At 38.0% G+C, this 21,798-nt stretch overlaps 2 protein-coding genes across 2 annotated transcripts in view; both read left to right on the forward strand.

The window, feature by feature from the left end:
• Positions 1–690: 690 nt before the first annotated feature.
• Positions 691–21,798, forward strand: part of LOC110805982 (protein HUA2-LIKE 2) — a 28,046-nt gene continuing 6,938 nt past the window's right edge. The window contains exons 1-13 of the mRNA XM_022011620.2: positions 691–1,346; positions 3,882–3,958; positions 6,528–8,708; positions 8,829–9,351; positions 10,008–10,116; positions 10,278–10,390; positions 10,515–10,702; positions 16,674–17,166; positions 17,554–17,953; positions 18,052–18,176; positions 18,259–18,314; positions 18,406–18,525; positions 19,983–21,184. Coding sequence (XP_021867312.2) covers positions 1,224–1,346; positions 3,882–3,958; positions 6,528–8,708; positions 8,829–9,351; positions 10,008–10,116; positions 10,278–10,390; positions 10,515–10,702; positions 16,674–17,166; positions 17,554–17,953; positions 18,052–18,176; positions 18,259–18,314; positions 18,406–18,525; positions 19,983–21,184 — 5,710 coding nt within the window. The 5' untranslated portion in view covers positions 691–1,223. The remainder of the gene's footprint in view (positions 1,347–3,881; positions 3,959–6,527; positions 8,709–8,828; positions 9,352–10,007; positions 10,117–10,277; positions 10,391–10,514; positions 10,703–16,673; positions 17,167–17,553; positions 17,954–18,051; positions 18,177–18,258; positions 18,315–18,405; positions 18,526–19,982; positions 21,185–21,798) is intronic.
• Positions 19,806–21,338, forward strand: LOC110774885 (divinyl chlorophyllide a 8-vinyl-reductase, chloroplastic). Its single transcript, XM_021979481.2, has one exon. It carries the CDS (start codon positions 19,945–19,947, stop codon positions 21,223–21,225), a length of 1,281 nt encoding a protein of 426 aa, XP_021835173.2. The 5' UTR covers positions 19,806–19,944; the 3' UTR covers positions 21,226–21,338.

Here is a 21,798-nt window from a genome sequence, read left to right on the forward strand (position 1 = left end):
ATACTTCATATATTGGTAAAAATATAGTAAAAAAATATACAGAATACAGAGAAATAAAGAGTGCTAAAAAAAAAGGTAAAACAATACACGTATTGTAAAAGTAACAGTTAACAAACATAAGTTGGTGGAGTTGTTGGGGAACTCACCTTGTGACTTGGAGGTCATATGGTCGAACCCCATCAGCTGCAAAATGCTTGGGAGTGACTCAAGTAGAAGACCTGCGTAGTCAGGTTGGTTAACCTGTGCTAGGTTAGATTGCTGGTTCAGTTAGGTCCGTTCTTCTTATCTATTAATTTTTTTTTTTGTAAAAGTAAAAGCTGCCTGACAAAGTAACCTAAATCGACATGACATAAAACAGAGTTTCTGAAAATAAAACACGAATTCAATACCGTATTACACAATCATGGTTTCAATACAGTTTTAAAAAATTTATACAAAATAAACAAAAGGAGACAACACACGAACATGAAACATCCGGCGACACAATCTCAAATCCTCAACGCAACACTAATAAGTCATAACAGTCAGTTTCTAAGCTATTCATTTTTCGCCGACGATGCAATCCTCCCATTTCTAAGCTTCCATTTTCACTTGTACGAGTATTTTCCTAAGTAAACCACAAAGTAACTTTACCTTACTGACCCTCCACGAACATTATATAAAAATAAATTAAAAAAAAATCTCACAGCGGCGCACGTTAGTAACGCCTCCCCCCCTCCCAATTTTCTTTTCCTTTCTACAATTTCTTTCTTCTTCACTTTCTCTCTCCTCCCCTTCTTCTGTGTCGTTGTTGTTTAGGGTTATCTGCAACCGCAGTCACTCCTCTTTGTCTCTCCTCCCCCTTTTCTTCACCACCCAATTCCCATTTCCCTTTTCAAATTTGAATTTACATCACTAATTTTCTTTCAATTTTAATTTTTAGGGTTTTGAGATATTTCAATGCCTGGAAATTTACCGACTTTTTCGGCTGCTGCTGGAACTTCTGGTGCTAGAGTTTTGAGTGATTGCACAACTTCGCCTTGTGGCGCTGGGGCTGCCCGTGTTGCTTTCCGGGTTCCCCGTTTTTTCATTCTGTTCCCCAATTTGAATTTTGATTCGGCATGACATAAGAGGGATTTTCTGGCTCCCCTATTTTGTTTCTGTTAATAATTGAAAGTGGGGTTTTAGGTTTTTTTTTTTTTTTTTTTTTTTTTGGATTTTTGATCGGGGAGAGTTGTTAATCTATGGCGCCGAGTCGAAGGAAGAGCGCTAGCAAAGCTGCTGCTGCTGCTGCGGCTCGCCGGCAGTGGAAAATTGGCGATCTTGTTCTTGCTAAGGTCAAAGGTTTTCCGGCTTGGCCTGCTACGGTATGTATTTACGCTTTGCTATTTTATTTTGGTTAAGGGCACTTATAAACCTTTCTAATAGTGGGTTTTTATAGAAAAAGTATATTCTGAGTGTGTTGCCAATTGTTGTGAAATTGATGGTTTTCAGTTTACTAGTTTAATTGGTGGATCTGGTAGGTTAACTAAATTTCAAATTTGTTTAAATTTATTGATTCTTATTCTGCGTATGAGCACCAGTTACAAAAGAAGTTTGTTTTAGACTCTTTGATTTCCTGCAGATCATTGTGCAATGATGTTGTATGGTTTGAACAGGGTTTTATGAAACTTAACTGTTTGCTTTTAATGAACTCCTAGCAAACTTTTTTTACATTCTGTTGCGATGTACAATCGGAATGTATGCATAGATGAGCGTGGTTGGTGTTAAAGGAGGAGCATTTTCCGCTTGTTAAAGTAACTAAATCGCGATCTTTTCTTCATCAGTGTATAGAAATTAGAAAGCTAGTAGGTGCATCCGTGCATGTGAGAGCGGGTTGCTTTTTGTGAAGGGCTTTCTTCTTTTCCATTTAGTGTGATGTTTCACTCAGTCTCTCTATCATCTTGAAATGGTTAACATTTGATGGTTGGATTTATAGAGGGTGGTGGTTGTTATTGCTTATACCTCTATACATGATTTTACTTAAAATTGCCCTTTTTTATTAAATTGCCTTGGCTTTCTTGGTTAGTACCTGTATGTCATAACTACACTTTCAACCAATAGCACTTGCATCTCTTTGGTAAGAAGCTTCATCTCTTGCTTTAAACAAGCTCTAATTGTTTAAAGCAAACATAAAGCTCTAATTCAGTGAGTTTAGTTTCTAAGATGATGATCCTACTAATTGTTTAGTATGGGGGAATAAATTAGTAAATTATTGTTTAGTTGAATAGTCATGGCAGTGCGGCTATCATGTGGCCATGAGAATTGAGTGTAACCCTATAGGGTAATCACCTCCCAAGATGATTGGAGTAAACAATATAATTTTCATTGAGAAAGTCTAATTGCTTTTTAGGATGTTTACCAGGATGCATTTTGACCAAGATATTTCTAATCTATGAGAGAATGCTATTCTTCTGAACTTTATCACTCCAGTTCTTGCATTTTCAGGTTTCCACGGAAATTATGTTTTCTCTCTTTCCCGTGACGTTTCTGTTTCCTATTTCTAATATTGTGCTGAAAAATTGACACCAAAACTTTGAAGTTTTCAGAGGGTTTTGTGTTTCCTCTACCACTTAGTTTTACAGTTTTGTAGAGAGGTTTAGTTTACGTGTATTGTATTGTATTGTAGGGTCATATATATGAATCAAAGTCGAGTAAGGCCGAATTTTTGTATCTTGCTTTAGGCTTATTAATACTCTGATGCTCTTAGTGATGAGGTCATGGCAAAATATTTGGGGTTATTAATACTCTGATTCTTATTTGGAGTGAATGCTGGTTTGATATTTATGAAGTGATGAGGTCAAAAGTGATTTTTAGAGTTCCGACTTTTGAGTTCTGTAGAATCAACACTATTCCAGGTGAATTTCTTCATGAAGTCATTATGGATTTTCGTAAATTGGATATTTGGTGAGCCATTTCATGAAGTAACTATCACTAATTAGAAGTAGGGATGTGTCTTCATATACCTCTCTTATAGCTCTATATTTTGCAAAATCAGATGTTGTTAGTTCAATAAAATTCCTTTCTTGAATAGTTGGATTTGTAATAGCCACTTTCTCATTTCTCGGAAGAACTTTATTTAGGAAAAATCATTAAATGTGACCATTAAACACGTGTAAGATTTTCTTTCGAATATTTAACACGTATGTCCTACATTGTTGACCTAAAAGGAACAAAATTAGGGTGTTGGGATAGGTGTATCAAAGTGAAGAAAGTGTGATTGAATTCGCAGTTATGTTTTCTTTTGACTTTTTTTTATCTTATAAACTACCTTACGTACATGTAATGTAGTTTTTATGGAGATGTTATGATGGATATAATGATGCTTTGACCAATTTTGTTGAAATTATTAGGCTTTGGTTCATGAAAATTTTGGTATATGATATTCAACCATCATATTAAATGAATCAAAAATGAGGATTTTTTGGTGGATGTATCAAACACAAAGAGTGAATGCAATGAAAGAGAGTTATGATGACTTTGTTAGGGTTCTGAACTCATTGGTTGTTTAGATTTTTGTTTGATATGGAGATAGTGGAATTTATAAAATGTGTGGGCATCAGGAGATGTTTATTGGCCAGATATACAAGATAAAAGCTTGGAAGCCTTAAAATTACATCTGTTGTGCAGGCATGTGTCTGAATTCTGATCATTGGTCTACGGAAAACTTAGTGTTGAATGATCGAGTTAATGCTTACGTCGTGTTTCTGCATGAACTTTGGCATGCTACATTTTGTTATCCTCTTCTTATATCCTTCTTTATGCCTCAGACTCGTTTTTATCTTAGCTCACCTTGGTTTCACAAATCTTGTAGTATGGCTTTTTCGATTTCTGACACTTGGATTTTTACCTTTTGGTGCTAGGTAAGTGAGCCGGAGAAATGGGGATATTCATCTGATTGGAAAAAAGTACTTGTTTACTTCTTTGGGACAAAGCAAATGTGAGTAGTTTTTTGGTATAGAATATTTGATGTATGTTTATATTTGTTAGACTATAATGACATGATGCTTTGGATTTGGTCTTTTTGTGTTGTTGAGACTTAACTTGGCGAGTGTTTTATTTGATATATTCTGATTGTTGATCATCTAAAAGATTTGCACTTGGCTATCGAGGAACTTTGCACTATTGTTACTATTGTCAGGACTTGTTTGTTTGGATGTAAGTTAATGCATGATGGGCCCAAATGAAAGGTTTTTAAATGTTGATTCCAAATACTTTTCCTCAAAAGATTATGTTTTTAGGGGCTTGTATGTTTAGAATATGTGAAGTTGGTTATGGATTTTGGTTACAAGAAACTGATACAAGGAAACAGATATATATGTACTAAGATTTTTTAGCACAAAGCAAGGATCAATAGAGCCATCTCCGGACCCCAAAATAGTATTAACAAGAAGAAAAATGATGCTTTTTTGAAAACACGTTGAAGAAGTTAAATATTTTGTTGCACCATCTATAGGTCCATACAATTCTGATCAGTTCTGTTATGTAATGCACATATCTTTATTTAATCTTAATGAACTTGTAATCCTAAGTTCAGTTACCAAAATAAATGGAAGAAAGTCAGAAACAAGGGAAACAAGTCATGTACCCACTATGATGCGGAGTATTGCTCAACACTAAGTTTTAACACGGGTTTGTGGTGGCTTATTGGAACACTCGACACTCCTAAACTCTACTTTGGCATCAAGCATTGTTTACTGAATATAGAGATATTTTCATTTATAGTTACCCCCATGTGTAAATGAACTTCTCTCGCAACTTTGTTTGACTTACATAATCTTGTTCAAGCCCTGTAATCACACAAACACCTTTAAACATGCAACATTACTTTTCATGTATTCATCTAGAATGATGTTAGAGGTGGATGTTAAGGTGACCAAGAGTTGTAACGACATTGCCAAGCCCAAATCCTGGCTAATGTATTTGGACTCAAAATTTAGAGACAAGACCTTTTCCTAGCACATTTGAGTAACCGAACCCAATGTTTATCAAACTGACCTCATCAACGAAATTGTTGCAAGGGCACTAAAAACCCCCTTGTGCTTCTTTTTATGCTGTTTAGCAGGCCATATTACACAAGCAAACTGTTATTAGGTGATTGTGATCTCTTGTTGTGAAACTTTATTCTTTCCTTTGTCTGGTTCTTTGTTGAATTTGGAATTGGGGATATTTATCCTCAAAGCTAGCTCTAGTGTGACATACTATCTACGCTTGTGCTTATCTTTTATATACCAAGGGGCTGTTTGGTTCAAATTGGGTAAACAGAATGAAATCAACAAAGAGAGAGGGAAAGGAAAACTACTCCTTTGATTTAAGTTGCTGTTTGGGAACTTTTGGTCACCCAAAACACAACCACCAGCACCACATTACCCTTCTCTCTACCACTACTCGTTCCACATTGCTTCCTTTACCGTTGGGACCCTTCACTTACTCATGTAGCCGACGACTACCCTCCATTGTCGCCTCTGCCAATCCCCTCTCAAATTTTCTTTATTCGAAAAGAAACCCATACTATCTTGGATCTAAATTTTTCGTGGGTGGTTGGTGGCCTGGGATTCTTGGTGGTTGGGTTGGGTTTCAGAGGGGTGGCGGTGGGTTTTCGGATGGGTGGGGATGGTTTTCGTGGGTGGTGGTTGATTTTTCTTGGGTTACGGAGGTAGTGTTTTGGTGGATGTGGTGGGTTTTCGGTTGAGAGAATGGCTTTGTCGGGGATGGGGTGGCTCTTTCGGCAATTGGGCTGGGGTTGTCGGTGGCTGGGATGGTGGTTGTGGTGGAGTGTCGTGGTGTTTTGCAAAGTTAGTGGCGGTGAAGCGGCGACAACGAGGGTGACAGTGAGGGTGGCATTTGTCAGTGGGTGGATGATGTTGTGGTGGCAATTGTATTCGGTGGTGTGGTTAGTGGTGGTGTATCGGTGGTTAGGAAAGGGAATGGAAATACCATGGGGAATGGGAGGAATTAAAGCAGAGGAGTTTGGGGGTATGGTGGGGGTAAAGGGAATGATTGAATTGACATTACAAACAACAATTTACTGAATACCAAATGGCCCCTAATAGTTGCGTGGTCCGATTACCGACTTACCGTGTTACATGTAAAGTTGCTGCGAAAAATATTCGTTTTTTTTTTTAAGTTTTCTAATTTAAAGTTAAACGTTGAAAATAATTTGTCTTGTATATTTTCTTAAGTGGAAAAACATGGACAAACATATTTGGATGGTCAGACAGATGTATTTTAAAACAGACGGATCTAAAGAATAGCAGACACAAACCAAGAGCAAGGAAGCTTGTAGAAGCGATATTTTGCAGGGAACGAATTGTGTACTCAAAGTTTTTAGTTTGTATAAATTCCTTTTCTGCCTTTTGTATGACACGACATGAGCTAGTTGTATGCTCTTTGTAAAGACCTTGTTTTTATGAGGATTTTTTATTATATAGTTAGGACTAAACTTAGATAATTCTGTACAGAATGCATCATATGATTCCAATTTTGATGATATTCTTCCTTACATGCAGAGCGTTCTGCAATCCTGCTGACGTGGAAGAGTTTACAGAGGAGAAGAAAGACCTTCTTCTAGGCAAGCGTCAGGGGAGAGGTGCTGATTTTGTCCGTGCTGTGCAGGAGATTGTCGATTGTTACGACAAGTTGAAGGAGAGCGATCGGGATGACCGGCTGAGCGCTGGTCTTGCTCCTGCTGAAAATGCCGAAACTGGTGAACTTAATGCAACTAATGGAACACATAATTCCATTGTCAAAACATCTAATTCTTGTAGACCAAAAGATGAACCGGGCACTGTTTTGGAAGATGTTGGAGCTCTCACAGAGGTGGAATCTATGCGGCAAAGGGGGCCATCAGAAGACCAGGATAATAATGCTGTTGCACCCAGCTTCTCGATGCCTAATAGCTACACTTTGAGGAAAAAGTCCAGAAGCAGTCAGCCTCAACGGTCCGCTAATAAAAAGAAAGTATCTATTCAAAGGTCCAGAAGTTCATTGAGGTTTCATCCGGGTGGTCTACAAAATGGTGATTTGAAATGTTGTGATAGCAAACTCTTGGATGATGTTGGCATAAATGGGTTTTTGGATGGTCCACTGAGAAGAGCCAAGAGGAGCAAAAGATCACCTGATTTGACTGTTCCCAGTGTTGAGGATTCGCCCATTTGTAATTCCAATGGAACTGTGGAAGATAATGGATCCGAAATTGCTATGGCTGATTCCGAGAGCCTCAGTAATAATGAATGTAGTGCCATTGAGTCTGACCATAAACGTGAACAATCAGATATTCTTAGTGAAAGCTTTGAAGGAAGTCTTGAGTTAAGCAGAAGGCTTGGTTTTCAAGCAAAGACTATTGTTGTGAGAAAGAAAAGGAACCCAGGAAGAAAACGAGTTCAAATTGATGGCCTAGAATCTACGTCCAGATCTGATCATAAAGTTATTAATGAGGTACGCGTCCTGAAAGATGCAATGGAATTGCCGTCCTCGTGTGGGAAATTGATTGACAGTCATCCCAAGGATGAAGGTGATGAACACTTACCGCTAGTAAAACGTGCTAGAGTTCGAATGGGAAAAATGCCAGTTGAAGACCATCAGCAGCTAGATTTTCTAGTGAAGGGTGAGGAGAAATCCTTAGCTTTTGTTCCAGTAAGTGCAAGTACGGTGGCGAGCACTTCCTTGAACTGTGATGATATTCATCCACCAAAGAACTTTTTAACTGTTAATGAATCAATGGTATCTTCACCCGTGGATAATTCTGGTCTGGTTGCGGAGGATAAGCCTCAACCTCAGGATAGATCTGCCTCTTGTGTTGTTAATGAGCTAGTAGCCTGTTCACCGGCGAATAATTGTAACCACATTCCAGATGACAAGCCTCAGCCTTGGAAGGCTAAGACAAATCTCCCGTCTGGCTGTGTATTTGACGGTGAAGCTGCTTTGCCTCCGTCAAAGCGCCTTCATCGGGCCTTAGAAGCCATGTCAGCTAATGCTGCGGATGAGAGGGGTACACCAACAGAGGTATCTTTGTCAACAGAAGTAGAAAATAAACTGTCTCATCTTCCTTTCGCAGAGACCAACTCCGACATGCTTGTGAATAGTGCAACTGACAGTAACTTAGAATCACATCATGATTCTTTGGACTGCAATAATGCTTTGCTTGAAAATTGCTCTGGACTTTCTAACATTTCTAACCCAACCAGTTATGAAGTAATAACTAAGTCTTTTCAAGAAGTGTCGATGTCGGACTCACCTGACAGGATTTTGGACAGTGAAAAGGCTGAATTTAAAAATAATGCTGAGGAAGTGGGTGATTGTGTAGATAATAAAAATCCTAGCGGATCAGAGATTACTATGTTGCCTGACAATGCTCTCCCAGATAAGGCTTCACAAGCCTTATTGAGCAGTGTTACCGAGTTGGGATCCTTGTTGCAATCAATGACTACTGAACTGTCTCAGCCTCATGTGGAGGTTTTAAGCAAGACAGGAAAAGAAGAAATTCATGAAAGTGGGACAGAATGTAAAAAGTCAGAGAATAAGTTGCATTCTGGAAGAGACGGAAATTCTGTACCAGGGGAAGATAAAGTTCTAGATATAGGATGCAGTAATGGTACTGCTGCAAATTTCTGTCAAGAAGAGGCTGGCAGTTGTGCAGCAAGTGACAATTTGAAGGTTGCGGCGGGCGAAATTACTGAAGCTAGTAGTATGTAAGTTGTTTTGCTCGTTACTTTTGCTTCTTTCGGTCTGTATTTTTAATTTACTATATGCTTTTCTTCTATGTGGCTTGTTTATCTGATTTGTTGTGTGTTATTTTTGCTTGATCTTAGATGTGAAACTGCCGACAAAGTTAAAGATACCACATCAGATGTAAGAATGGATGCCTCCTCATCACCTCCGTTGAATGCATCTTCATCTCCTCTGTTGAATGCATCTTCACAACGAACTTGTCATGGTGCCTCAGTTTCTTGTGGTCTGTCAAATGATCTGAATGATGATAGTAAAACCACAAGTACCCTTCCTGCTGAGGTAGATAAGCAGAAGCATGTTTCTCTTCCAAATAACCTTATGGCTGCCTCAGATAACAGTTGTCATTCTCCGCATAGGGAGGCTGAAACCATTTATGCGATGTTACCTCATGGGAAGTTGGCTGCAGATGCTGGTGAAAGTAAAGTTGTAGATACTGGTATGCGTCTTCAGGGTAAGCCAGGGGAAAGAACCAATCTTGCAGAAGTGAAAGCTGCTCTTGCATCTCTTGAGTTGACACTTGGGTCATTGACGAGAACCAAGGAAAGCATAGGCCGGGCAACCCGAATAGCAGTTGACTGTGTTAAATTTGGTAGTGCTGTTGAGGTATTATCAATTCTTAATTGTTATATTTAACTGATGCTGTGTGAAGTTGTTAGATTCATATAATAATTTTTTTCTACATGAATATTACTCCCCTTTTCACCAGTGCACCGCTCAATCTGGTTGAAGTTTTCTGGTTTTTTTTTGGCGGTCGGGGGGGGGGGGGGGGTGGTGGTGGTGGTTACATTTATATAATTTATTAGTTAGGATTCGCTATTTCCAAACTGGAAGTCCAAGCCAAGGAAATATAGGTATAAGAAGTATATGATAGCTGGGGAAACACAGTTATATGATAGAAGCCTACTTCCATTTTTTATATTGTATAATAAACTCAATACATTTATGGTCTTTTTCTGTTGAAATATTTGGTCCCTCGTCCGGCTCAATAATCAATCATAAAAGGACTGTGCAATAGTAATGCATTAATGCCATGTAAGGGTGAATTAACAGCTGTATTTTCGCAAATATTCAGCTCATTAAAATATAAAGGTATGAAGGACTGGAGTCTTTTTCTTTGGTTAATATTTATTAACTAACAACTCCTCTTTTAGAAACAAAAAATGTTAATATTGTTTACTTTAGGATGGATGGAGGTATATATTATGTTTCTACATGTTGAAATGAGACATGTTATAATGTTGATAACGATTTGCGCATAGGTGGTAGACCTTCTTGCACTCTATTTGGAGAAAGAGTCAAGCATGTATCGGCGAGTTGATCTCTTTTTTCTTGTGGATTCAATTGCCCAATGCTCTCGAGGTTTAAAAGGTACACATGCATCACTATGATTGTCATGCCATACTCATGATTGTTTCCATTTTTGTACTCAGCATGTCTCTGATTGCAAGGCCTTACTGAATTGTCTCTGATTGCAAGAACTTACTGAATATGGATTTTGTGGCTGTTTTAACTGAAAATATGATATCCAGGTGAAGTAGGTGGTACCTATATCTCAGCTGTCAAGGAGAACCTTGCACGCATTTTATCAGCTGCTGCTCCACCTGGTCAAGCCGGAAGAGAAAACCGTAGGCAATGTTTGAAGGCAAGTGTAACAAGAAACCCCTTTTCCCTCGCTTACACTGAGTTCAGATCTGGTTATCTCCAGTTATGCTACTGTCATACTTGTGGTCATTTCGGTTTGTATTGACCTCTGTCCTTTGTTTCAGGTCTTACGACTTTGGCTAGATAGAAGGATCTTCCCGGAAACCATGATTTGTCAACATATACGGGAGCTTGACTCACTTAACTGTTCCTCTTCTACTGGCGGTTATTCTCGGCGCATGTCAAGGACAGAGAGATCTTTTGATGATCCTTTACGAGACATGGAAGGGATGCTAGTTGACGAGTATGGGAGGTAATACATTCTCTCTATTAACCAGTGACATGCCTACGTACGATAAACTTAGTGCGGTTCGTTAGACGTTTTGGATGATTATACTTTTGTTGTATTCAACTTTGTCTTTGGATAAGAGTGAATTGTTAAAAATCCTACATAAATTCTGTATGCATGTCTTAATACCGTTGTTAGTTTGTTACAACTTCCATTCGTTACACTCTTTCCCAAGTACGTAAACAAGCAACCATCAAGGCTTGGCCTCATGACTTCAAAGTTATGGGATCAAGCTTCAATAGGGGCACTTTTGGGGTGGGATTCCCTTACTTTCCCATGTAGCTCCCAATACAGTGGTTGTTTCAGTGGTAATGTGGTACACTGTGTCAATGTTTAATTGCAAATAACAATCTTGTTTTTTAAGATGACAAATACTAATCTTTTTGTCTGATTTTAATCAAAATTTCTAACTTTTATGTTACTTTATTGGAATAAATTATGGTCTAAGCTACACTTTAAAGACTTAAAGCAGTCTAATCTCGAATGGGACTATGATATCAGAGAATGCAAATTTGGTCCATCAGGGGTTGAGTAGAGGTTATGCTACACATAAATGCTTTTGATGTGCATTTTTCCGTTCTTTAATTCCAGAATGAGCGCAGGTCCAAAATTGCTTGTGAGACTATTGAAACATTATGAGGGGTAAAATGAACTCCTAGGACATTACTAGAGGTGGCGGAAATTCTTGCAGAAGCAAGCATGAACTTTGACAACCATATGGCCTTTTTACATAGCATTGTCACATTTGCATATAGCATTATAGTTTTCATCTTCATTGTCAGCATTAGTAGTACTCAGTGGTAATATAACAGATTGGTCACGTTGATTGGTCGCCGTTTTGAGGCTTTCTCTGAATTATATCAACTTCTATCCAAATTTTTAGTTTTCAGCCCTCAACTGGAATAAATACACGTTCTTTTTTGGTGTAAACCTCATATTTTGATCTCGATTTTTGTTGGGAAAGTAATTCTGATTCCACGTCCTCTTTGGTTCTAATATTTGAATTTGGGAAACAAAGTGAGTGAGTTTAGGAATTCAGGGAGAATTTTTGTTGAATTGAGTTGGAATTATAAGATACATGGAAGGAGATAGGAACAATTGGGCTTTCTTCAACTTCCCGTCAAACATACCATCTATTTGTAATTGGTGCTAAAGGACAAGAGTCACCTATGGTTATTTGGATTCTTCAAATGTGTCAAAATTGTCCGAATAATCTCATACGGATATTAGAAGCTTCTGTATTTTCTCATCCTCCCTCCGTATTTTTTTTAAGTGTTACACCTCCTATTTCATGCCGTATTTTTTTAGGAGTTACCCTACCCTTTTTAGTAAATTTCTACATTAAAGTACCATCTCTCTCTCTCCATCCATGGTTCCCTCTTCCAATTATATTAATCTTTCTCTCTCCCTTATGGTCACACCATCTTTTTTCTCACCATAAATAATTCAATTACAATCAATTTCTTCCCATAAATGATACTTAAAAACTATGTGAAGGTCAACTCAAACCTCCTAAACTATGTGCCGGTCAAAGTGTAACACTTAAAAAAATACGGGGGGAGTATTTTTCAAGGATCAGTCCCAATTATCTTTGTCATTTAGGATTGTTCTTTTGTCGGTTTTCCCAATTATCTTTGTCATTTAGGATTGTTCTTTTGTCGGTTTTCCTAATTTTCGTTTCTTTCTCTCCTCCAAAAAGGGTATGGGGCAAACTCATTGAGACAAGAAAGAAAAGTTAGCCGGGGGGGGGGGGGGGGGGAGAGGAGGGAGTATATATAGTATGCATGTTGAATCATCTATGGTTATCTATAATTTACAAGTTCTGTGGGTTAAGGATTATGCAGTGGCACAATCTTAGTTTTAATGCAGTGAGACGCTGGCTTCATCGCCTCCAACAATTCTAGGCGTGTATGTGAGACACACCCCTCTCTTGAATAGTTAGATTTATATGGTTTGGTTTTCTTAATTCTCTCTAGCTCCTTTTTGAAGACCATTCCTCTTATGGATTTACATGATTGTTTCCAGATAGGTTTGCTAATATTCCAAGTGTATCCTGAAGGATTGATAGAAGTTAACTCTATGAATCCAAAAACCCCAAATTAGTTAATTAACTCCAAACAACCCATTTAATCTATCTCTTTCCTTTCTCTTTGCCATTTTCTCTATGCCTGTCAGTCAACCAAGAAAATGTTAAGAGTCAAGCCACGTCGAGATATGAAGGATTGTAACAAAGCTTTTTAGATGCTAAGTGAGACCATTGTCCTATTTCTAAGCTGCCATTGCTGCTGGAAGGTTCGGATTTTGTGTATGTGTGTGGGTGTGTGGTTTCTCAATTTAGGATTGAGATTTTATTTCCCTTGCTTCTTTACCAAAAAATATGGGTTCCTTAATTTTTGGAACGTACATTTCAATTGAATTTCTTCTTGTTTTCTTTTTCAATTGAGCTTTTTGTGAAAGAAGGAGAGGGGGGGGGGTCTTAAGGCATTGGTGCTGAGGATATTGTTTGGTTTTCATGACTGATATAGCCCATGTAGGACTTCCACTGCTGTAAACATTGTGTTTTTGAACTTGAGAGAATGAGAGACAATTAGAGAGGAGAGAAATTGTTTTTGTATCTGATCTCCCTTAGGTTTCCTTTGTTATGTTATTGCTCTTAAAAGTATTTTTTACACGAATTCTTGGTGTTTTAATGAGTGAAATCTCATAATCGGAGAAAGGTTTGGTGAATGGGTGAAGAGAAAGGGAAGAGATGGATGATGGGGAAGATAGATTTATTGTGTAGATTTGGGGTTTATATTTGACAAGTTAATGTCCATCATTCATTAAGAGTTTGTAGTGAAAGTTCGCAAACCTCAGGGGAATATAGTGCGATTCATTTTACCCCATGCATCTTTGAAATTTCAGGCGTTACGGTGAAAATTCCTTATTAGTGATAGTATCTGTAGTTATTCTAGTTTTAATTGTTATAGTTACCATCACAAATTTTTGCAACAATAATTATCAAGAAAATTTTGAAGAAGTATTTTCAAAAGGAAAAATGACACCAATACTCCAACCTTTCCCCAGTCTGCTTAAAATGGTGCCAACCTTTTTATCTTATCTTCTTGTATTATCCCTTGGTCATAAATGACCTGCAAAAATAGGTAACCGTCCTACGTGTCAATGACCGTTAGCTATTAAATGTTTATTTTAATACTTCGTGTATTTTTTCTGTTCTCCCTCCTTATTACTCTGTCATTATCAGAATACCTTCCCTTCCTTCTCTGTTCCTATCTCTTTTGATTAACTTTCTCATTCTTCATGTCCTTCCTCACGCTATTCTCTCTTTTTTTATCCTTTATAAAATCTCCAGTGGAACACATTTGATGTTAACCATCCATGGTCAAATTAAAGAGGCATACCATGAAACACATTCTGGGCACTCGAATGCAATTTCACAAAAAATTATCACCTAATTTGCACAATTAAATAGCTGAATTTTGAACATATAAGTCGATTAACCAACAAACTCAAACCCAGCAAACAAATCAGTGGAAGAAAATTCTTACAACCACACCCTCAATTTAAACAACCACCAAATTCAAGTTAGTCAAATGAACAAGCAAGCACTTGCAAGACATGAGCAAGAAGAAACGAGTCCACGACCTCGAAATCAAAAATGGCAAAAATCTTCTCCAAAATCCACCATTTAATGGATGTAATCAATGCTGAATCTGGACATGTTATTTCAATTCGATATTTTGAGCAAGCACGCCGTCAAATTAACCTCCCTAATCCCCCACAAATTATCCAATTTCATCTTCAGAGATGACGTGGAAGATGAGAGGAGCCAGAGATTTTACATCCGGAAAAGGAAAGGTGAGAACGATACGGGGGGTGGTGTAAGAGAGATGAGAATTTTGAGCATCACCAAACTGAGATGAAACTGAGATGACTGGCAGTACGAGAGAGAACTCTGAATAACAGTAATGGAGGGGTGGTTTTCAAAGGTTGAAGATGATTATTAGAAGTAGGCAGGGATATTTCATTGCTTAGAAGGGAAAGTAATCCACATCATCAATTGGTTTACCTACTGAACCGGTTACCCTGTCTCTGGACCAATATAAGAATATAAGATAAAAAGGTTGGTGTATTTCGAGTTAATTAAACTTGGGAGTTAGGACCATTTTAAGCAGACTGAATAAAGGTTGGAGTATCGGTGTCAATTTTTCCTTTTCTTAAAGGGTTGATCTGTGGGGATTGGGGAACTACCATTTTTTATCTATCTTTGTCGGAAGCTACTTTTTATATTGGTATGCATTATTATCAGGCCATATATTATGACGGAATCCAACGAGTCAAAGTCAAGTTTCCGGCATTGACTATCAAGTGGTTATTCTTATTGAGCTCATTTGGTTTCCTACCCCCTTTCTCCTATTCCTCTGTTCTTCTGGTCTTCTTCTGCAATTACTCCCTCTTTCTTAATTTCCCTCCCGTCTTCCTCAATTTTACCCTAACCTCATTAGCCGTCTTTTTTTAAGGGAAAAAAAACAAATTATTAACTCAACTGCTAAACAATGCTACAGAAGAATGCTAAAAGCTCGCAAGACGAGAGTATCAAAGAACCAAATCAATCAAACAGAGTTTGTAAGAAATTACAAGGAATACAAAGCTTAGTACCTAGGATAGATATCAAGATAAATACATGCAAAGCTAATTTCCTTGGAGATCGATACTGATTATGTATACGACATAATCAGGACCACCTTGTGCTTCCTGCCTCACTTTGGTTGTTGCTTTCTCAGTTGAGATTTGAGGAACAAAAATTGTGCTCTTGCTATTGGTTATAGCTCTCAGAAAAAGGTTTTCTGCAGTATTATACTTCCATTTTTTTTTTAAATTATTGCAACATTTTGGACTTTCACTTGCCAGCTCATAATTTTTCCGTTAGTATTCTTGAGCATCTGTAACTAGCAATTATAAAAATTTGATATTTTGAAAATATATATTCGAGATAAATCCGACAATATACTTCCTCCGTTTTTATTTACGGAGTATTTTGCAACCCAGTGAATTGGACCATAAACAACGGAGATGAAACGGAAAGGGGTATGTTAAACCATGTCATTATTTGATGAAGTGCAAAGAGAGATGTGAAAGACCCACTCACTCACAAAATAAGGGTATATTTGTAACATGTGTAGAAACTTTCCATTTTAAGCTTGATTGCAAGTAATATGATATTTTTTGTAAAAGGAAAAGGTAGCAAATATTTTGAAACGGTGGAAGTGTTACATGATGGCATTTTCTATTTTTATTTGTAATACAAATGGTCAAAGTTGGTAAGTGAATGGTGCTCCTAATGTTGCAATAATAAACGAACAGAGGAAATATAAATTGTACATGGCTTTTATGTGCAATGGCCCGTTATGCTCAATTTTTTTTTTTTTTGTCTAAACAGAGCTTGCATTGAAGTATGATATGGAGTTGTCATTGTAATCTCATGAAAACTCTAGACCAACACTACACAGGCATTGTATTTTCTCACAAATCACTGTGCTCATATAGAAGAGGGGTAATAGTTAAGAAAATGACATAATTCATTTCCCTTTTAATTGGTTTTTATATTACCTTGGAGTTATGCTGATTTTAATGGAATTTGTGTACAATTGGAGTGAGATATCTGGCCAAATCTTGAACTTTTGCAAGTATTGGTCCTTGAAAATGTTGTTAAAGAGTGGTACTGCATATTGGCATTTAGTTTGGGAACCTTTTACCTTCGTATCACTAAATTGTCCATCCCACTTCTTTTATCTCCCCCACCCCTCCATTCTTCAAACAACCCTGGTGATTGTTCTGCTATCTTTTATACAGAGTGGAGTTTAGTTAATCTTTCGGCTGCAATTGTTGGAAATAGTATAGATATTTAAAATGGTTTCCTTTTCTTTTTCTTCAGCAATTCAAGTTTTCAGCTTCCTGGATTTTGCATGCCCCGTATGCTTAAGGAAGAAGATGATGGTAGTGATTCTGACGGGGGAAGTTTTGAGGCTGTTACTCCGGAGCATGATTCTAAAGATCAAGAACCACATGAAGTGACTGCTGTGGCTGCAACCGAGAAGCACAGACATATCTTAGAGGATGTTGATGGCGAGCTTGAAATGGAGGATGTGGCACCCTCAAGTGATATTGAAATGGATCCAACTGCTGCTATTACTATTGATGCTTCTCTTGATGCACACAGTTGTAAAGAGCAGTTTACCTCTTTTGTCCCTCCGTTACCTCACGATGTACCTCCTCGAGCACCTCCTTTGCCGACATCCCCACCCCCACTGCCGCCTCTTCCGCCGCCACCACCACCACCACCACCTCCGCCTCCTCCTCCACTTCCTCCATCTGTATCTACAATGCCTCATGTCGATGGGGATTCACAGCATTATGCTGGTCGAAATGTATGTCTGAACTATAATTTATGATGCTTTTTACTCCCCCCACCCCCCTTGTGGCTTCTTATATCACCTCAGTGTGGGTTTAGTGGCCTGCAGTCCCTCGTTACTTGACATCAAAAGAGTTCAATTATATGAATTTTATTTTCCTGGGTTGGGGCGAGGGGGTTGTTGAGAGGGATATAGAAGATTATGGGAACCCTTAGAATATGTAATATTTTGTGGATTTTTTTTAGTGTTGGAGTTATGAGGATCCTTCTGCACTCCAGATCCTTAATTGGCCTACCCTTCTTTGGAGGGGAATCTATTCATTTCTCTTTCTGTTTCTCAAATTATTCTGTGGATGGATTAGTGTTACTGATTTTCTGCTTTTATTTGACTCTTTGGTTGCAGAGTATGCAAGAAGCAATGTCATCAAGACCGCCGGCTTCTGGAATGCACCATCCAATGCAGATGCCCACATCAACAAGCTGCTCTTACAATTCCTATCCTGTAATGCATAATCCTGTAGCACCGGGGAATAATCTGCAACCGATGGATGGTAACTTGTATGGCAAACCTTATAACGTGAGGCCACCATACCCCCCATCCTCGTCCAATCAGTTTTCTTACCTTCAGGCAGATCAACAAGTCAGGCCACAAAGGGAGGTTCCGCCACCCCCACCCTACTATGACCGGTCCCGCTTTGGTCAGAGTGTAGACGGTGGTCAATTTTATGGTGACCAAGATAATGTCAGACCGCCTAGACATGAGTTGACAGACGGTTGGGGTTATTCTAGACCCCCATATCCAGGTAACTGCAATGTTTTTGTACCTTGGTTTTGATATTCCATGATTTACTCTGCATTATCATTTGCAAAAATGTTAACTTATTATGTCCTCCATTCTTAGGTCCTTGTGAACCAATGAGACCTCCTAACCATGGGTGGGGATTTCCTCCCCATCAAGTGCACCATCGAAATCATATTCCTAGTGGACCACCTTGTGATGGTTTGTGCCATTTAATTCATTCCATTGTTTTTTCGTTGTTTACTTGGTGTAACGGTCCTTTTGCTTTGTTTTTCAAGCTGGTTCATTTAAAAAAAACTGTTGTTGCAGGTCCTGGCTACTGGCGACCAAGATGAGCATTGTAGTATAGCCATTTGGCAACGGCGGTAAGTGTTGGCATAGTTTCAGAAAGTTGTTTAATTTCATTTTTCTGAACACATTTTTCTTAATTTTATTCTATATAATATATATGTTCAGGTTAGGCAGAATTTTTGGTCCAGATAATCCGGCTTTGTGCAAAGGATTGAGGGACTCCTTGATGTGCAATAGAATTTCCAAGTTGCAAATACTGAGGATGAGTAGCAAGCCTATTTCCTTGTATATAAACATGTATTTGAGTAACATTTTGATTATTTCTTTGCGCCTGTGACAGTCAATGACATATAGACTGAATCCGAGCCTGCTTAGCATGTATCATCATAATTCTCCCTCTTCCCCCCTCTACTCTCCCAAAGATGAATTAGCGATAGTGTTGTCATACGAAGAAAGCCCTTTTTAGGAAATTGTTAAATTTTTTGGGGCTGCTGTAATACATATCCAATTTCTCTATTTTGCCGTCCGATATATGCACAGTTGTAAAGAAATTTTTGCTGTCTATAAATATTTAGATGCCTTTAATGTATTCTTAAAGATTCCAATCCCGTTCCGGTAGATGAGTGGATATGTTTCTTTTGAATTTATAGGTCCTTTCAACTTGATCATTTTCAAGTTAATTTCAATTGAGATTCAAGGGTAACTGATGTTTTTTATGGCACAATTTGTAGTTATGTTTAATGTGTTCTTTTGGTACACGAGTATTGTACACTCGTGTCTGTAGTCCACGAATTAGCAGAGGTCCATAATAGCAATTGCTCCCTCCGTCCCTTAATACTCGATCTTTTTTAGATCGAGTATTAAGGGACGGAGGGAGTAATTATGGCGTAATTTTCTCGTTGGAAGGGTTGGTGTGCTAAATTAACGTTAGAGCTCCATCAGGAACAGGATATTTCATGCCTTTCACTCATTTGAACAATACATGTCTTTAATAATCACACGTATAAATTGTGAACTAGTTTATATCGTGTCACGTCATATTGTTGTTCAATGGTGCAAGACCGAAAAAAGAGGACCGGAATTTTAATAATTAAAACTCGGAGATCGGACTAGTTGTAGTTGGAAGGAAGTGGAGTAGAATAATCGATCCAAAATCGGGATTGGTTGTATCAAAATTAGCTATTCCTATAAATTTTTTTGTTTCATCTGTTTCTTAATTTTTCATGTTTGGAATCTTGCAACTATTTAGAATTTGAAATAATCTACTAATTTATTCTTAACATATAAGAAAAAACAGTCATATATGTGTGAAATTAAAAGTAAAAAACAGTCATTTGTTCATTTGTTTGATTCATCTCAATTAGTGATTTAAAAATATCAAATATTTATAATTTTACTACTACGAAATTAAAAGTATCAATAGTTAAAAGTATGCATTCGCAATGTACATGGTCAAAACGGTAAAATTCAAACCTGTTTTTGAAAAATTATAGACCTAATCAGAGACCGGTCCAATACGTCTAGACCGATCCAGTGTTAACCAAATAAGTTGACAAATAACAAAAACCAAGAATACGATTCAGCATATTGATTTTTTACGGCCTCCCGCTGCCACTCACTCAATCTCCATAATTTTCTCTCTCCTCCACATCCACTCTTTCTGACCGCCGTTAGCACCGTCGTTGCTCCGCCTTCTAGCAGAGGATGTCAATTTCTACAAGTTCACCTTGCCACACTTTCAGCTTAGCAAAGTCACAAGATCATTTCAGAAGCAACCCACAAAATCTCAGCTTAATTCAGGTGAACCCATTTCCTTACACTCTCCCATTTCACTCTTGTTCATCAAAATTGTACAAGAATTTTAGCAAGAATAACAAACTGCTACAACCAACTAATGCTTCAATTACAAGTAGTAGCACTTCAACTGTAGAAAAATCTCCCACAAACCAGGCATTTAGAAGCAAAAATCCAAAGGATATTAATGTATTGGTTGTGGGTTCAACTGGGTACATTGGCAAATTTGTTGTAAAAGAGTTGGTAAAAAGGGGTTTTAATGTGATTGCTGTTGCTAGAGAGAAAAGTGGGATTAAGGGTAAGTATGGTAAAGAAGAGACTCTTAGTCAATTGAATGGAGCTAATGTGTGCTTCTCTGGGGTTACTGATTTGGATGAATTGGAGAGAAATTTGGAAAATTTTGGGGTTGGTTCGATTGATGTGGTGGTGTCATGCCTTGCGAGTCGAAATGGGGGGATTAAGGACTCGTGGTTGATTGATTATGAGGCAACAAAGAACAGTCTAACTGCTGGAAGGAAATTCGGGGCTGTTCACTTTGTGTTGCTTTCTGCAATATGTGTGCAAAAACCCCTTTTGGAGTTTCAGAGAGCCAAATTGAAATTCGAGGCGGAGTTGATGCAGGAAGCTGAAAAAGATGAGGGGTTTAGTTATAGCATTGTGAGGCCTACTGCGTTTTTCAAGAGTTTAGGAGGGCAAGTTGAGCTTGTGAAAGATGGGAAGCCTTATGTAATGTTTGGGGATGGGAAATTGTGTGCTTGTAAACCAATGAGTGAGCCTGATTTAGCTTCGTTTATTGTGGATTCTGTCTTACATGAGGATAAGATTAATCAGGTTTTACCCATTGGAGGGCCAGGAAAAGCACTTACCCCATTAGAGCAGGGAGAAATGTTGTTTAAACTCTTGGGGAAAGAGCCAAAGTTTATCAAAGTTCCTATTGAGATCATGGATTTCGCAATTGGTGTTCTTGATTTTCTAGTTAAGGTGTTCCCTTCGTTGGAAGATGCAGCGGAGTTTGGGAAAATTGGGCGGTATTATGCTGCCGAGAGTATGCTGGTTTTGGATCCTGAGACTGGAGATTACAGTGCTGAGAAAACTCCAAGCTATGGAAGAGACACTTTGGAGGAGTTCTTCCAGAAGGTTCTTACGGAAGGTATGGCTGGCCAAGAGTTGGGAGACCAGACATTAATCTAGTTGTTTCTTACCATATGTATAACTATATTCATTATATATGTACATCCTGTTCTTACCTTATGTATAACTATATGCATTTGCAATGATAAAACAACGAGTGAGACTTTTTTGTATTGCATGACCTTGATAATACTTGAGTTGAGTCCCTTTCACTTTTGCTCCAAAAGTAACTTGATGAATCAATTGTTGGTTTCAAATGTTTGTGTCCCCTTTACAAATCAATCGATAAGATGTCTTTTTATTCTTAGTTCACCATTACAAGATCACTATTCTCCATAACCTTAAACCTTAACTAATGTGTAAATCTATCACTGTCATATCTAAATCTGTAGTATTTCAAAGTTGATCTAGATTGTCTTCCTTTAGTGTCAATGTATTTCCACTGACACGGCTGATGACATGAGTGAAATCCAATCAAAGGCAATGTGCCAAAATGTTCACTATACAGCTCCTGATAGTCTGATACATAGATATTTACAAAACTGCAGTACATAGCTACAATTGTATTAGACCTACTTCATTTTTTCGTTACGTTTTTTTTGGACTTTGCTGCCTTTCACTTATATTTTTGTG

The sequence above is a fragment of the Spinacia oleracea genome, chromosome 1 (genome assembly GCF_020520425.1).
Source record: "Spinacia oleracea cultivar Varoflay chromosome 1, BTI_SOV_V1, whole genome shotgun sequence".
Classification (NCBI taxonomy): Eukaryota; Viridiplantae; Streptophyta; class Magnoliopsida; order Caryophyllales; family Amaranthaceae; genus Spinacia; species Spinacia oleracea.

Bases quoted from the DNA above. Each gene is read 5' to 3' on its own strand.
- LOC110774885 (XM_021979481.2), top strand. From the start codon at position 19,945: ATGTCAATTTCTACAAGTTCACCTTGCCACACTTTCAGCTTAGCAAAG.